Source organism: Cyprinodon tularosa, unplaced genomic scaffold (assembly GCF_016077235.1).
Source record: "Cyprinodon tularosa strain WSP-4 unplaced genomic scaffold, ASM1607723v1 ctg451, whole genome shotgun sequence".
Classification (NCBI taxonomy): domain Eukaryota; kingdom Metazoa; phylum Chordata; class Actinopteri; order Cyprinodontiformes; family Cyprinodontidae; genus Cyprinodon; species Cyprinodon tularosa.
Genome location: NW_024039176.1, coordinates 184686 through 202913, shown reverse-complemented (window position 1 = coordinate 202913; position 18228 = coordinate 184686). Strand labels below are relative to the sequence as shown.

Below are 18228 nucleotides of genomic sequence, written 5' to 3'. Positions count from 1 at the left end.
CCTTCCCAACAACTGCTTTGTTTTTGCAGTTTTCTCTCCCCAGAAATTATTAGTGTTGATCCAACCTTGCTCCAAACTAAGAGTCAAGGTCGACTGCGAACCCGCAGTGCTCCATAAAACCTCCAGATCTTTTGGGTGCACGTGTACACTTGCAAAGTGTATTTTCATCTGGTGAAATTAGATGACAGTTTAAAAGCCACAGGCCGCCCAGTGTAAACATGTACGGCCTCAAAAGAGGCGCAGGCTGGTATAATCGAGGCCACGTGAAGGGAAATGGCTTCCAGATGTGAAAAGCTCCGGCTCTCCTTGTGCCATGTTTGCCGGATGTGTTCTATGCAGGTTAATAGGAATTGTAAACCAGCAGAATGAGAGGAAGAAGGGACATGTGAAGTAGAGTTTTCTCTCTGGGAAGAAGGAGCCTGAAAACCCTGCGGTGCAACTTTGATGTAAATCTCAAATCAGGTGTATCTAAAACGCTACTTCCATGAGACACACGCACAGGGATAGCATTCCTGCGCACACACAGAGCTCTTTGTCAGATTCCTTTCCATTTGTCACGTTGATTAATGCACGCTGGCAGATGCTAAGATGATCGCGGCTCAGCAGAGGAGCTGAAAACTCAGCATCAGGCTGCCGTCTTGCATTTTCTTCCCCACACTCCTCCGAACTATCCATCTCCTAGCTGTCCTCCTGAAATCCCCTCACACCTGGCTCCATACCCCCTGAGACATCTTTGTTCTCCCCTCCTTGTCCAGCTCCTGTGCCGCTATAAGTCTTCTTCATCCACCCTTTCCTCCCAAAGACATAGTTCATATCTTCACATGCACTCCCCCTGACTTCTGTTCATGCTCCAGATGACTGTTTATCCTCCTATCAAATCCTTGGACTTTCCACCTTGTAGCATTCTGAATGACTTCTCCTCAATAACTTTTTTGTATAGAATTTGATGTAAAAAAGTGTAAATTACAAATACATCCCTGTAATTTGATCCATTAACAGGCTGATTTATCGAAAGTGTTTATTTCTGGTAAACATTAACAATTATGATTATAATAAAAAAAAAAACTATAAGTCTACAGAAAATCCGAATATTAAATAAATCTATAAACCTAGAATTAGCATGACAGAATTAGCAAACAGTGACAGTTGTCCTGCAAATATCATTGCTGAAAAAGCTGTTCATTTGGTGTCTAAGAATAATGCAGTGAAAAGTAAAGTGGAAGAAATGTGGTTGATTTTATTTCAACAAATACAAACATTAGCTCATTAAAACTTCAGTTCATGTGCTGCACAATATATATGAAGTAAACATGTAGATTTGTGTGTGTTGACTAAAGGCTGATTTATACTCAGAAACCAGGTTGTCTGCATAGGTGTCGCAGTGAACGCAGAGATGTCCCCGCCCCCTCCGCAGACATTCTGCTGCACCTCTTCCAAATTGTAGGTGGACGCAGAAAGGAGGCCTCTGATTGGTCAAAATCTACATCTGCTCTACTCTATGCGTCTCCTGTTTGGTACCTTACCGACTTGTTTTGTTTGTATGACCGCCATTGTGGAAAACGACTCGTGAAGATGGATCAGCTAGAAGAGGTAGAAGAACGCTGGTGCCCTTTTTCCACCCCGCTCTTTTTCACCCTCATGTTGTTGGACAGACTTGCCCCCACTTCCTCTACGTCTCGGCCGTATTTAGACCCACAGGTAGTTCGTGATTTTCCCCTTTTGCGTTGTGGCGTGAAACAAACATAGCGCAGACCACGCTTCAATATTGAGCAAAAATCTTAAATGTCTCCGTCATACCTGCGACACACTGCTGCGGGAGTATAACCGGCCCTTAAGCCTAATTAATGTCTTCTGTCTCATACTACAGCTACAGTGTTGTCCAGATCAGGTTAACAGTTTCCCCAAAACTATTGGATTGATTTTACTTCACAATAACATAAAGGGTTTCCATTGTCTAACTTACTTGTGTATATGTTATCCTTCCACTCAACTTTCCATTATTACACTTAGGTACAACATTCTGGAAATGAAAACATTATTTACAACTTATATTTTGTTAGGACTACATCTTCTTTACAGTCTTGAAAATATTTCTAAATTTCAGTTGTTGAGAAATTGAATTTTAATTTTTTTTCTTAGCTGTGAATCATTTTAAGTTAACATTGCAGAAATTTCCCAGTTTATTGAGATGAGTTTGCATGTTTGTTATTCAGTTCCACCCCTGCAGTTGGTGACAAAGCTGGTTTTTCGTGTTTCCTCTGATCTGCACATGCTTAAGAGAGTTTTACTGTGTACGTGTGAGATGCTCCCTCACCTATGTGACAACAAAGTGAACGTAAGCTGCAGCTGTGTGGTGTTCTCTGTAAATGAGCCATGTAAATGGTGGCGTGCGGGCTGGCGGCTTGCCTATCGTAAACACATCTCTTTCATGCACATAGTCATTTTGTTTTTATTCGATGATGCCCTCACTGTGGCACGGTGGAGGGACGGCGGAAATAAGAAATTACTCATCTGCTTTTCGACAGGTGCCGTGCAAAAGAACGTGAACTGGAATGTGGAAAAAATTATAATCTATGAGCAGTGGAGTTGAAAAGTTTTGGTACGAACCAGAGGGCGCCACAACAAGGGCTTTGCTGATTTCCCATCGTAGATTGCATCAGCATCACGAGACATGATGTCGCACACCTGAGCAAAGTGAAAGCTTTATAATTGTCCCATTCCAGCCTTTTCCAGCTAATTACTGAACATCTCCTGGAGGACGTTTTGTAGTTTTGTGCTCACATGTGCCCTGCATGTGTGTCTCTGTTTGTGTGCTTTTTCTACCCCTTGGTCGCTCATTATTGACCCTGGACTGAGCTCTTTTATTAGGAGGGGCCGTGGAGTGGAGGGACAAATGGGTTGGTGGGGATCAGGGGACAGGGCGGAGGTTGTAATTAGGCTGTTCCGCTCCCCTTGGCCTCACTCAAGGTCACTCACAGACAAACCGAGGCCAGATCTCTCCCTCTTTTCCATCTCCTGCTCCTCTCCCCTCTTAAACCCTCACTTCTCCTCTGCCTCCCCTCCTCCAGCTCCTTCTCCAGGATCCTTTTGTCGCAGTGGAGCGGTCCACAGAGGGACACAGAGAAGCAGAGGGGCTAATTCAGTCTAATCTTTTACCCTGTTAATGTCTGGCTGATATGTGGATTTCTGTAGATCCTCAGGGGAAGGCCTTTGTGGTGAAGGCCATCATTACTGTGATTCCAGGCCCTCCTAACCAATTATAAGGAGGGAGACAAATTAGTTTTTCCTAAACTTGGCTCTTAAAAGGTTTCCCCGATTTTTCTCATCTGTACTTTTATTTTTCCTTAAAAAAAAAAAAACCACAATACAAACTAAGAACAGAGAAAAACCCTGACATTACTATTTTTTTTTTTTTTTTTGAGACTTGCAGACAGATTTTGGGTCCATGCTTTTCTGTTTTTAGTTTCAGCTCTAAGCCATCCCAGCTATGGAGAATTGTGGCCTAGCTTTCTTGTCCTGCTCTGTCCAGCGGTGAGCGTGGTGTAACGTTTCTCTCTGATTAAGATGCAGTGGTGAAAGCTGCCTTTGATCTGAGGAAATGTCTGCGTAGGGAGCAGTTGGAATGCTGCATTCTCCTCTTGTGCTGTAGGAAGTAGAGAAATTGTTTTTCCATCCATCTGTCTTGCCCCACCACTGTCAGTCCACCCCACTTTCTGAAAATGAAGAAGAATTTACCCTCTGTTTTTTTTTTTTTTACATTTAATCATTTTTAATATCACATGAAAAATATAACCTAAGTAAATACTAAATGCGGTTTCTGATTTATGATGGGAAAAGGGTATCCAAACCAAATTGGCTGCTATGTTTTGCAGAGCTTACATTGGTCATGCCATAGCATCCTCAGTGCAAAAACCTCCATGATAAAACCAGTCTGCTTGAGCAGGAAGGCCCAAACTATTGGCATGATATTCAGAAAGTGGTTTGGACTGGATGCAGTAGAGAAGCCCAGACCATCACACTACCACTGCCATGTTTGGCTAACAGTTTAGTTGAGTTTTTACAAAACTTTCTGTTTCCTCTCCTTGTGTCCTCTCTGCAGGCCTCCAACGCTCGGCAGTCCAGCTTTCTCCGACATCTCCCTCATTCGGATCTCCCCCCAGCGGAACCCATCAGTGGGGGCGGAGTCGCCCTTCCACCCTCCACACCCCTACATCAGCCCATACATGGACTACATCCGCTCCCTCCACAGCAGCCCCTCGATCTCCGTGGTACCAGCCAGCCGGGGCCTCAGCCCGGCAGATGGTGATTAAAGTGAAACACACACCAACACACACACACAATGCCTCAACACTGCGACCCCGGCAGAGTGCTTATGATCCAACACAGCCTTCAGAAATAATTGTTTTAAGTGATCAGTTGCTGAGAGGAGGAATTTCTCTCTGTATCAGTTTAATTCTGGTTTGAGATCAGAGGAGGTCAGGTGAGAGGCAACCAGATCCGTCTCTATTAGGACCCAGGGGTCCGGGAGACGTTATCTGAATCTGGGAGCGAGCGGGTTGGAACATTATGACTGCAGCACGTTCAGAGTGGGTGGGGGCTCCTCTCGGAGAGGGAGGCTAATCCTTTTGATCTGCGAGACGTGTCGTAGACCTCAGGAGGATGTGTCAGTGAGCGGCGTGGTTTAGGTTGTACAGGATGTCCTGTTATTGGGTCAAATAAGTGATTTTGGTTCTTATGTGGGTGTTTATTATGTGCTGTGTACGTATGGTAAATAAATAGTGTATGTAAATAAATAGTTGAATTAAAATGTAGATAAAAAGCGGCAGTGATCCTTTTTTTTTACACAAATATATATATATAAAAAAAAAAATTATTCTCATGCCCCCTGAGATTGCTTAGCATTATTTCATCTTGCAGCCTTGTTTTAAAACAGATGAAAGTTTTTTTCTACACAAAACCCCATTCGAGTTGAATTTTAGTTTTAAAAAAAATATATATTTAAAAAGAGCAAACAAACATCTACAAAGAAATCAAAATTGAAGAGGAGGGTTTTTTTCTGAAGGACAAACATCTCTGCAGCAATTCCCAAATCAGGCCTAAATGTTAGAGCTGCCAGACAGCACAAGGCAAACTTTTGTTCATATTTGGAGGAAATCAGACTGAGCTGATTACCTGTGTAATAACATCCCTACAGTGAGGCACGGTAGTGGCAGAGACATACTGTGTGAGGGTTTTTTCTGAGCTGCAGTGGAGAGCGAACACTGAATGCAGCAATGCACAGAGAAACCCTAGATGAAAATCTGCTCTAAACAACTCTTAACCTCAGACCAGGGTAATAGTTTATCTTTCATCACCACAATAATCCCAGTGGATTTTAAAAGGTTCTGCAAAGAGGCAAACCAGGCCTAAGTTAGTTATTATCTCTGCCAAAGCTGCATCAACAGTATGTTGACTGGAGGGTATACATATCTATCAATAAGTAAAATCTAAAAGTTTAGATTTTTGAGGGAAAATTAACCTGATCCATTTCATAATAAAGCTCTAACCTTAAATCTGGAGAATGGGAGCTCTGATGATTCTCCATTATTATCTTTATGAACACAATCATGACACGGGCTTCGCTAAACACCGGTCTGCTCACACAGTGTTAATAACAACAGCCAGATCTCACCCTACCATCATTTCTTCTCATATATAGACCAGTTGATGATAAATGAAAATCCTTGAAAAGAAATTCTTTGCTCTACATTTATTTTGACCAAATCTAAAAAAAATATTTTTTCAATATTATATTCAGATACTATATTAAGTTAAAGCATAGTAGGCTGTGTTTTGATTAAGTTTAAGAATTTTGAACTGTGTAACTTGGTCATATAAAGATGTTATGTGAAGAAATATTTTTTAGAAAGGCAACTTTTAAAATACTTTTAACAAATATAGGTACGGTCCTGTTTTATCTCCTTCAAATTGCTTGAGCTTCTGCTAAAAAGATCTGCATCTACCTTCAGCTTTTAGATCTTCAAATTCCCAAATAAGCCATTATTTGCTCTTTACATCCTCAGCGGTTACGCTTTTGGCACATCAGTCACAAACTCCCTCTTCAGCTACCTGTCTGATGTTTGAATGTATGTGTGAATTGGCAGATAGTGGGGTTATTTCCTCTACATCTGCACACTTCTCTTAATCTCATCCAAGCCTGATAGCCTCTAAGTGAAGCCTAGAAGTGTCTGTTCACTCAGGCCTTCTCCTGCGCTTGAACTCGGCTCTTTGCAAACGACTCTGACTCTCTGCCCTCCAGGTTTTTCCATTACCATAACGTAATGCGTGCCAGGCAAGGATTGCTTTAAATCAAAATAGTTCCTCCAACCTACCACATGATCCCCCGTTTAATTCATAATGCCTTGAATGGAGAATAAGGCACCTAATTACTCCTTTAATCAATTCGGTGATTAATCAACCCATCAGCTTTTGTGTTGTTAGTATATCACTGCGCTTACAGTGAGCCTCCTTCTTCAATATGCAAAGATTTTTTTTTTTTCCCCCAGCAAAAGTACATTTGAATAATGATGAATTAATTAACAGAATCTAATGGAGATTTAAAAGTGGGTGGGATTTAGTGCCACCCTCCTGCCGCCACACATTTGCTGTCACACATTTTTTGCTTTATATTTTCTCCACGACGACCGATTCTGAGGTAGACTTGCCCCTGATCCTATTGTTGTGCCGAAGGCTCAGCTAGGCGAGTCCTGAGGCGACTCTCTGCCTACCACCCCTCCTCTATTTGCCCCCAGGATGACACTTGGATGCCAAGATTTCTGATTTAGAAATTCCACAAAGCTCTTTTCTGCACACGGATCCTGAATGGGACACATTACGGTTGAATGCAAAAGCAAAGCTGAGGCGGAACACTGGTGACAATTAAGAAACTCCCCCTTCTGCCTGAGACATAAAAGCCAGATCGAATTAATTTACTATTTTTTTTCTAGTTCCTTTCATTCAGCCAATCATGGTTGGATACTGCAGGCATATGGGCCAGACTTAAGAGGAAATCTCCTCACACAGTGTTTCTTTATTTATTTTCTTCTTTATTTCTCAAATTGGGGGGGAAAGAAGCTTCAGTAGTCTGAACCGATTCCATATCTTAATCCAAAACCACACTGTTAGTCTTTCTCCCCTCTCTCTTTCTTACAATATTTGCATATGGAAGCCCTCTGCCAGATGTAAATATTTAGTCTCCAGTTCAAGGACTCCCAACTATGGGAATAACTTGGAATGGAGGAGCATTCAGAGAGGAAAAAAACGAAGTGGAGGCAGAATCATTTGCAGTATCTTTTCATGAGCTCAGATCTATCTGTGAAGATTTAGGCCTTTGTGTTTTCAGAGTAAGGCGAGTCGAGGAGCAGGTTGCATATCTGCAGAATGCAGTGCTGATGCCTGCATCACTCAAGCAACACAAACGGCCCCCCCAGAAAATGCATCGACCCACATTCTCTCACCGAATATTCACACATTTCGTAAACATACAAAGCCTTTTAGAAGTATTCACGCCCTTCCTGATTTTAATGTATTTCATAACTGGAAAAGTGAAAAAGATAGATTCCTTGGCATTTCTGCATTTCTGTCCCCTTTACCCTGATACCTCTAAATAATCTGCAATCAGTTGCCTTTCAAAAGCGTTTAAACAAACCACCTGTTTGTGATTTAATCCCAGTATAAATCCAGCTGTTATCTGAAGGCCTCAGAAGTTTGTTAAAGTTACCCACAAAAAACAAACAGCATAGAACACTGCAGATAGTCGGGGAGAACATTTTAGATTTATGTTAAAAAATATATATAAATACATTTTGCACTGAACATCTGACAGAACTTTATTTAAGTTATCTAAAAGTGGAAAGAGGCTACCTAAAATGACAAGACAGGAAAAGGAGCATTATTCAGACAAGCAGCCAAAAGGCCCTTAATTACTATGCAGGGATCCATAGGCCGATGCAGAGGGTGATTATTTTCACCCTAACCGATCCCTGATACAGTATGTGCTGCCGTTATTTGTAGACTAGTTTTAACTTGATCAATTTACATGATAAATATGACAGAATGATGATGTTTCACAGGTCTCGTTAAAAAAAAAAGAAACATTTATTTACAAATCAAACAAAAAAGTTACAGTTTATATTTAATAGAGAGAAGTGGAAATGCATGCACTCAACATGGCTGCTGAATGCACTTATGAATTGGCCCAAACAAACTATGAGCCGGTCGATGTATTGGTTTATCAACAGTCCTTACCTCAGACCATTTTTATATACTTTCTGTTCAACTCTCCCCTATGGAAACCGTGCACAAATTAAAGTTTTTTTACAAGATTAATTTTCAGTTTGTAACAAGCCTTATAAGGAACACAGTAAAAATGTTGAAGAAGCTGCATTTGTTACAGGAAATCACATTTAATTCATTACATTTCCATGTTGAAACATGGTGGTGGCAGCGTAATACTCTGGGAATTTTTTCTTTAGCAGGGACAGGAAAGCTGGTAAGAGTTAATGGAAGGATGGGTGAAAAAAAGGTCATCTAAGAGGAAATAGACACTTGAAATAAAACATACGACCAAATTATAATAAAAAGGCTTGAGTAAAAATATTGACCTGTTAGAATGACTCAGTTAAAAGTACAGATCTCTGAATCCTATTGCCACAAGGGATCAAACTATTTAAATGCTCCTCTTTAGTATGAAGGTACTATTTTGATCGAATTAGTCTATAGGTCACAAAATACTTGGAAGTTTGGCAATGTCTGAAAAAGAAAGTTCAATAATTTTACAAAACATTTTCAAAGTGAAAAAAATGGCTTCACGATCCATGAAGTTGTTCTACAGTTGCACACTCACTGTAATCTGTGAACCAGCAGGAATCCCCAGTGAGGCTCTCCACTTCATGATGCTCCCTGTGCAGCTGTTTTGGTTAGCGTGATGGTGTTTGCTAATGTGCTCATTACTGTTCTGCTGAGCTGATTATCATCTGAAGTAAATGAGTGCAAGTTCTCTAATGCAGTGCAGGTGTTCTTTTTGTCGGTGTTCTCTCTCTGCATGATAAATCAAATCAATTGTTTTCTCTCTTTCTCACCAGCTTCCTTCTAAATGATAAGTTGTTCCTCTTTTGCTAATTTGAACTTCTTTTCTCCTCGTGCCTCAGCAGCTCACACCAGTCTGACCACAGCCGAGTACTACCACCAGATGGCTCTGCTGGCGGGCCACCGCAGCCCGTATACCACAGACCTTCTCCCGACTGTGGCGTCTCCAGCCGGGGCGAGCAGCGCCAGTGCCCTGCACATGGAGTACCTGCAGGCTATGGAGAGTAAGTCTGCACTGACCTTAGACTGTGTTTGGATACGAATACTCCAAGAGCGGAGGAGGAGGCTAGGCCTCTAATAAAGTTCTTTTGAACTTGGTTTGAACTTGATGAATAATTTGTCTGCTTCTAAGAAATCTTTCTTTAGACTTTGGCCATTTCCCTCTGAAATATGAACCATTCAGGTATAAAACTAGTGCTGGAAACTTAACAAAAGGTCAGACAAGATCAATTTAGAGAGGTTCAGAAAGTTGGACAAGCAATTAGTCAACTCCCCTAGAAAGGAATGGAAGAAAGTTGGACTTGTTCAAAGCAAAATATAAATAAAACAGAGATTTTGAGATATATATATATGTTTCATTGATTAAGATTATTCTGTAAGAGAGTTATCATTGCTCTTAAAACCATGTATCTGAAATATCAACTTTTATAGAACTTTATTAAAAAAATATATTTCTTCAGCTTTTTGCCCAAAACATCTTTTTGCATTGTGGAAAGGTAAACTCAGACTTTTGTCCAGTGTCTTCTGCTATTTACATCTAGTCAGGTAGCTATGCTTTGGTAGCCAAGATCATCACTAATTTAGAGGCATCTCTTTTCAATTCGATTTTAGAAAGTGGCTGAGATTGGACTGAAGTTATTAAAGATTTGTCAGTTAATAAAATCCTTTTACAAATTTAGATATATTTAAAGAAATATTATAGATGCCATGATTTGTGTCAATAGTGGAAAAAATACTCAAGTGGTTTTTTCTTCTCCCATTAAATAATTGTAATCTAATTAATAAAGTTGGAGCTACGCTGATACATTGTAAGTGGAAGAAAAGGGTCCAAGGAACCTTTGCCACAAATTTCACATGTTCTCCCCTTGCATAAAATTTGGATCGTTCCAGGCCAAGAGTGACATAAAACTTTTGCAATATTATAGCCTTTTATTATAGATATTCCTGAATTGTTAAATACAAATTGATGCAAGAGACGAAACACATCCATCCCTGCTGAGTTCTCATCTTTCCATCTTATGAGTGCAGAACATCTCAGTAAAGTGTGGGTGGCCCCCTGCGGGAATTCAACCCTCACAAGTGCGCTGTCATGTATATACGTAGACCCGGGTACGCCTCTGCAGCATTGAGGAGAATTCTGGGACTTTACTTTGACGTGATTTAAATAAGCCATTGTCTTAATGTGGCGGGCTCAGGACTGTGCGCAAAGGACTTATGCTAATGAGTTATTTTAAAGTGTAAATAGGAAATTAAAAGCACACTGAATCTTAGGAAGGTCAGACAGCCTCACCCCGCTCCCTTTGATGGGAACGTATTTAGTCAGACACACTCTGCTTTCATGGAAATCCGGGGTGAACTTCCCCCTGCTCTTCCTCCGAACAAACTAATTAAAACTAGCCAAACTTGTGCGGGTATCAGAAAATTAATTGCTATTAAGTGGGAATTGGAATGTCCCACCATTCATCACTGGGAGGAAATCCTTTCTTCTGTGTCACTTTTTTAAGATTAATAGACTAAAACAAAACAATTAAGGCCACATTTAAGTGGAGATGCGTGGCTCCTCACTATAAGGGGGGAAAAAAATTGCCTGTGATCATTGCTGGTAATAACTCATCACGTTCAGGCGATGTGTGTTCCTGCGGCAGGGAAAAAAAAATTAACACTTTAAAGCTTTGGCGGATTTTGGAAAGCGGGAAGTCTATCAAGAGGCTTTCGCTGATAATCTGGGCTACCATGAAGCTATTTTAGTCTATTCCAGATGAGTGTAATTACCTTCAGAGCGAGTTCTGCTAATGAAACAATAGGCCTGTCCTGCCTATTTGTGCTTTAATGGTCTATTGTCTCCGTTAGTACTGCCTAATTAGCATCATAGCTCTCATAGATCACTCTGACTGAGGTATACGCTGCACTATAATGTGTGTTTGGTGCTTCTATTAACAATCTATGTGCTGTTTTTTCAGTTAATAGAAAACTGTTTGCATAAACAGGTTAACTTTAGGGTTTAAATGCTGCTGCTGCTTTATTTAGACAAAAAATATGTAAAAACATAATAGCATTAAAACTATAAACAAACCTAATCTACGATGTTAAAGCTGTTTTTATGAATTATTCATAAGGTAGAAACATTTCCTCTTATAGTTTATTAGTCTATAACTACGTTAAAGAGCTACATACAATTTGATTTAATAGAAAACTTGAATTGGCAAAAAAAATTAAATAAAACCAATGAAATGTCTTTTAAAGTTCCTTTTTCTCATCATCTTAACAGATTCTCCAATAACTAAAAACAATTAAATTATTGATTTAATTGTTTTTATGAGTGCAAGGTTTACCCTTGCACTCATAAAAACAATTGGATGGCAAATAAACAAAAAAGAGAAAATCACAACTTAAATAAAGGGAGCTAAAAGGAAAAAAAATATCACCAGTACCCTCTAAAGACCTAAACATGATAAAACTGGCACTGGTGTTTAGTTTAAGTCATCACTTATCTTTCAAGGCAAAAAAGTCCCAGATATGATTAATATCTCAGAAAAAAATATCTTAAATCATGCTACTGCGATTTTAAAACCATAAGAAAGTGAGATTTACTAAACTCCAAAAAAACTAAAACTTTTCTAATGTTTTTAATTCTTTATTGTTATGACAACTTTGGAAAGCTTCAACAGTCAATATGACAATAAACTTTTGGCAAGAGTTAGAAAATAGGTATGCAGAGCAAAAAATATCACCTTCCATTTATAATAAACTACTTGCTTAAATAAAAAAGTAAAACGGCAGAAGGTTTTCATGGTTGAAAAATCACACTTTTTGACTTTATCGAAGTTCAATAGAAACTTCTCCTTAGATTAATAATAAAATCGTATTAAATTGCCTTTCCAGGCTTCCGTAGTCTGCTTATTTTGAGCTGAATTAACAAAAAAACAAAAAAAGAAAATTCCCTTTTGGTACAAGTGTTCTTTCTGTTAAGACATTGCTTCTTACAGGACTAGAACCTTGTTGATTTTTTTAAACAATAGTCATTGTACTTTGCTTCCATCTCCATGATCCATTTTTACACTCTACAAAGTAGAATGTATTTGTTATAGTCCCTCATTCCACTCCCAGGTGGGTCGCTGAGAGTTCAACCCCAGTTTTGGAACCAACTTTTATTTCCACCGCCGTCAGTCTGGCCCATCCGAAAACCTCCCCGGCCACTCGAAATTAATGACGCGACGAGTAACCAGCCATCCCGTCCATAAATCAAGAGGAAATTAGAGGGACAGTCCTGCTCTGAGCCAGGACGCTTCCTTCTCTTTCTCCCCGGTTGGCCGATTTATCATTTGGGCTGTGCATTAATAAACACTGGTCCCATGAGGCTTTGCAGGCCCCCTTCTCCTAAGCAAGGCTCTCTGTCTCTCTCTCCACCTCCACCAACCTCCAGTTTTCCACAAGTGGATGCAGCTTGCTTAACGTGTCAGATTTGTCTAAATCAAAGGTATAAACAGAGTTTTTTGAAGGGGGAATAGATATCTAGTTTCAGTTGGTGAATGGGTGAAAACAAGCAAAAAAAAACCTGTCAAGGGATCCCATGTGACAAACTACATTGTGTTCTCTCATAGGCTAGATCCTTCATACATACAATAAAATGTACAGACAGTGTTGCTTTCCATAAAGCCCCAATGCCTTAGATGCAGCTCAGGCCTTTGCATGCCAGAATGCCACCTCACACACACACAAGCACAACAACACACTCTCTGATTACCATGTGAAAGGAGCGCTCCGTAATCGCTGAATGTGTCAAACCAGAGATAGAGCATTTACGTTTTAGGGAGATGGATGGATTGAGGGGGTAGTAAATATGAAAGAGGGGGGTTATTGGTTTTGTTTGCCTTTATGAAATAACTCGAAATGTTTTATTTCCTAGTCTTGAGTCACAAAGTCATTGTGTCAGTTGAGGCACAAAGCGCGACATCCCCTGAGCGCTGCCTTTTTGTCCCCTCCTTCCATTTTTTTTCTCTCTCTCTCTGTCTTGTTTTGTGACATCTTAGTGTGAAAAGACAACAAAAGTCATGTTTTAATCTCTCCCCGTGGCTCATTATGTGCGCAGAGAGAATGGTTGCGTCGTTTCCGCCTTTTACCTTTTCAAACCCCTCTTTGGTATTTCCAGTCAACACTGACTGCAAATGAATAACGAGTCAAATTGGACTTGATGAAATATTACCATACACAGTCAGAGCATTTCTCCAACATAAAAGACATGTTTTCTCTTGGATGAAATGCAAGCAGTGCATCAAGTGACAGCTGAACACTCATTGAGATGGGCCTTTTGTCTGATGATTGACAAAAATGTCATCTGTTAGGGTTTGATTAGGTTAGAGTTTAAACAGAAATTCATGTGTGAACCGTCAAATGCTCTTTTTGATTGGTGTTTTTAGGATCTAGCTGATTCTCTTCCCTGAAACATCTGATAAGAGCTGGAAAACAAGGGTAAACTGAGAGCTTTAAGCAGTTTGTTCAGTTCTATCTCTGTCCTCGTCCTCTAGATTCCCGCTTTCCAAGTCCTAGACTTCCAGCACGACCCAACAGGAAGCGGCCCCTCACCATCTCACCACTCTCCGAGCACAGCCTCGACCTACAGACCATGATCCGCAACTCTCCAAACGCCATAGTAACCACACTGATGAACAGCTCCCGCTCCAGCTCCTCCACCAGCGGCTCCTACGGTCATCTCTCCGCCAGAGCAATCAGGTAACAGACTGGAAAAAATAGGAATGAACTATTTCAGACATTGGAAGATTATTTAAAAAAAAGATTGTAAAAGTTAGAAGTCAGACCAAGAAAGCAATTGGATAACATTGGCCTAATTAGATCTTTAGATTAAGGCTGTTTTTTTTTTTTGTTTTTTTTTACACTGTAATAGACGGAAATCTATGTTTGACTTGTCCAGTTACTCCCCCTCCTGTCACTTATGATCTCCAAAAGTAGTTCTAATTGATTCAGGCTGTGTCTTATAGATTGATGTGTCTTGATTTTAATTTGGTGCATCAATTATAAAACAAAGCCAAAAACTTTTGAGGGTCATTGTCCACTGTGGAAAGAGTCCTGTATCAACGTGGGCTGCAATTCCACTCATCGCAGAAGAATCCATTACACCCAAATGACATTAAGAAAAGGCAGATTACAGGTGGCAAATGAAACCAGGAAAAAACAGATCTTTAGAGATGCATGCTGTTATCAGAATGAGTAACGACTGAAGTGTTTTTTACTATAATGAGCATAGATACAAAATACAACAGTGGAAACATTGTTGTTTTGGGGTTTCCTTTAGTATTAAGTTGTACACTTTTATAAATTATAAGAACCATTAGGAAGGAAAACCTAAAATATTAAGACAATATCTCAAATAATTAGACCTTGGAGTTCAGCCTGAATGAGTTAAGGCTTCAAATTACTTAACAAAGGCAATATTTTTGTGAGGCCATTATAAAACCTTGATCTCAATTCCATAGAATATTAGTATATAGATGTGGAAATATGCATGAGCAGGGTTGACCTGATGGGGCCAAAATGGGCCTTAACTTCAACAGAAGTTAAGGTCTTAACTTTGGAAGAGGATCCTGAAAAGAAGCCATTTAGTTTAAATAGTATTCTTCAAATTAAGTGAACAACTTTCTGAATTTGAAGAAAGTGAAACCTAATAGATGCTGGTGAAGAGTCTCAGTCATTCAGGTCATAGTGATTCCAAAAAAGTAAAAAAAAAAAAAAAAAAACAATCTAGTGGACTTTGTTTTCCAAGTTTGAAGACGATTCACTTCCCATCCAGGAAGCTTTTTCCATTCAAAATGTCAGAATTAGCGTTGAGTTTAATGCTTTATAGAGTAGACCAACAAAGCTTTGTGTTGGCTTAGAAAACATGCAAATTGAACCGGAAGAACAGGTCGCCTCCTTAGTAATGGGGAGTTGTTGAGGTCTCTGTTAGCCTGCAATACCCGATACTGGCCTTTGCCTCTGAAAAGGGAGGTCGTTAGGGGCATTACTGGCCTGGCTGACCAGGGGACATGTCTTGGTCCCCTGCATGGGGATGAGAATTATGAAAGCGACAAGGAATCAACTCTATCGCTACATTGTTGGTTTTTGAAAGCTGAAACCTGAGTCTGCCCCCACTTACTTTCCAAGCTTTACTCTATAAAGCTTGGAAATCAACGCTAATCCAGACATTTTGAATTAAAAAAGCTTCCTGAATGGAAAGCGAAACGTCTTTAAACTTGGAAACAAAGTCCTGTGGTTTGTTTTTTTACTTTTTTGGAAAATGTAATGGATACCTTTTTTACACTAATTGTTTGCTTTAGCAAGTAAAAAATGTTTATCTAATCCAGATTGAGCTGTAACAGCAAAGTTTCTCCTATCAGCTGTAAATGGTGACTTTAGCTTTTTACCAAATAAAAAAAAACTCACATTAATCCTCCTGGTATGTTTATCATTGCAGCTGAAATGAAAAACTTTGTTTTTCTTTTTGGAAAACCTTCCTTTTGTATGGCATAATACTTTGGGCATTTGGAACAAATGAGTGGTAGTGTGTGCTTTCGTGTCAAACCCTGATTGCGTGGGTGACGATCTCCCAGCCAGCCAGTCGGCCAGCTTCCCAGGCGGCTTGTGTCAGTCATGCAGCACATCTTGGGGAAACATCACATACATCATGCGCCGTTACCGGAGGAGAGGCAAAGCAAAGCAGAAGAAAAGTGAGGAAAAAGGAAAGATCTATTGCCCTACCCTCAGCCATTGATCAGCAATCTGTAAAAGGGACCTGATCAATCATGCTCCACGCTCAGCCACTGTCCCCATGACAGGATCCAAATAGCCAGAGCCAACAGACTGATGAGTGATATGACAAGCGGATGGGCCTCCAAATGTGTCTCAGCCCATTGATTTCCACTCGGCTCATAATAAGATCAGCAGACATATGGGTCGTGGGTAGAGCAAATTGTCAGCGTGCAGAATGAATGAAGCCAAGCCACACAGATCCGTGTTTATCTGCGGTTTAACGATTGATACACAGAGGAGGCTTCTGGGATTTTTATGATAAACAAAGTTAGCCGAGTTTAGCAGATTAATATACTGCCTTCCATAATTACCCGTGCCCCTTGAAAATGTCTCGTTTTGCCACAACACAACACCTCAGTGCCTTTAAACAGGATTTTAGGTGACCAATCAGCGCAAAACAATAAAAAATTGAACAGGAGGAAAATAATGTGTTTTCTATAAAGAATTTTGTTAAACATTATAATGCTTTTTTATATAACCCTCTCATGTGTCGGTAATAATTAGCTTGACAGGTTTACATAATCGGTGCGAGTGCTGACTGAGTGAGTCAGCCATTTGATTCAGATGCTTTGGTCTGTGGACACAGCTAAACATGAAGATGACAACTGCCCTTAAGAATTGGAGTTTACACCTGTTTACTCCACAGCATAGTGTGTTAGAAGAGCCCAGTTAGTGGTCAGACTTGGATCTGAATAAACAAAGCTGTTGTAGGACTTGAAGATGGTCGGTAACAGTAGAAAACCCTGATTATTGAGATTTTATTAAAAAAAATCAAAATAAAAAAAAACACTTTACAATCATACATGACTTTGTTTTGATATAAAGTTGTTATAAGAGGGTTACAGTTTATCAATTGAATGTAAAAAAAAAATGTAGAAAAGGTTTAAGGAGAGTAAACCTTTTTTTAATGTTCTCTAAGCTCAGGAAAGAGAAAGTTGCAACTTTAACATGCCTCTAAAACAGATTAACAGAGATTTATTGTTTTATTTTTGCCCAGTGGATGAATGATACTGTCCTACACAAACTGCTTGATAATTCACTGTGTTAACAAGCTTTAATTCCCAGCAGCCCCCCTGGTTCCAGCATTACTGCACAATCTCATGTCAGATTGCCCTCTAGGGATGAGAAGTTATCCAGAACAATCCCTTTATACCTTGAACTTGGTTTCTTTGCTTCTTCGCTTCAGTAATTGATGTTTGAAGTATTGCTTCGGCATATAGTTGTTTTACTCTGTCTCTGCTGTCTCCAGTCCGGCATTGAGCTTTGCCTACCCTCCAACTCCTGTGGCATTACATGTCCACCATCAGCTGATGGGCCGCCAGCCAGGGATCGTGGGCTCCGCCTTTGGCCACAGCCCGCCGTTAGTCCACCCGACGCCGCCCTTTGCCACACAGCGGCCCGTACCTGTTATCCCTCCTCCTGGGCTGGGCTCCAATGAACGCTCAGCCGTCTCCAACGACTCGTCACAGGTGAGGACAGTGGCCTCTGTGATTCATCATCACACGTTAATAGCAGCGCCGCATGCCAGCCGAGGATCAGCCAAGCTAACACGGGTACCGGCAGGACCCCACCTCCTCAATGCTCTCCTCTCCTGGGACTTTCATTCTTCCTACTCATGTTGTTTCTTGTTTTTAGCCCGCCGTGCACACAGCCAGAACGTGCCTGCAGCAAACAACCAGGGGCTTGTTAGCATAGAATCCCTCTGCTGAATCCATTAATCACTGAAGAGAGAACAAGGATGTGGAGAGGGGGAATATTGACATGGATGGATGGATCCAAAGGGTTTTTTCCCCCTATTTTTTTTCTCAACCCTTACTTTATGTGCGGGCCCGCTCTTCAAGTAAATATTCAGTGGTTATCAGACGTCCTTTCTCTGTTCTCCTAAGCATTTCATTTTCCAGTGATCAAAAATGAAACAATCAAATTGTCAATGTTTTTAATAAGTCAATCAAACTTTCCACATTTTCCTATTGGTTTCTCCCATGTGAACAGCTTCAAATTTTAGCTAAGCTTAAAGGTGCAGATATCTGAGTTGTTTTTTTCCTTTTTACAAAACTCACTATTCTCAAGAATAAAATA

General features: G+C 40.2%; 1 protein-coding gene across 4 annotated transcripts in view; it reads left to right on the top strand.

Moving 5' to 3' along the window:
- The window catches only part of gli3 (GLI family zinc finger 3), a 132488-nt gene that overhangs the window by 93032 nt on the left and 21228 nt on the right, over positions 1–18228 (top strand). For 3 of the 4 annotated variants that reach the window (XM_038300627.1, XM_038300628.1, XM_038300626.1), the window contains 4 exons: positions 4100–4302; positions 9189–9350; positions 13872–14076; positions 17399–17618. In XM_038300627.1, the coding sequence (XP_038156555.1) occupies positions 4100–4302; positions 9189–9350; positions 13872–14076; positions 17399–17618 (790 nt within the window). The remainder of the gene's footprint in view (positions 1–4099; positions 4303–9188; positions 9351–13871; positions 14077–17398; positions 17619–18228) is intronic. The other variant, XM_038300629.1, reaches the window with a different exon arrangement.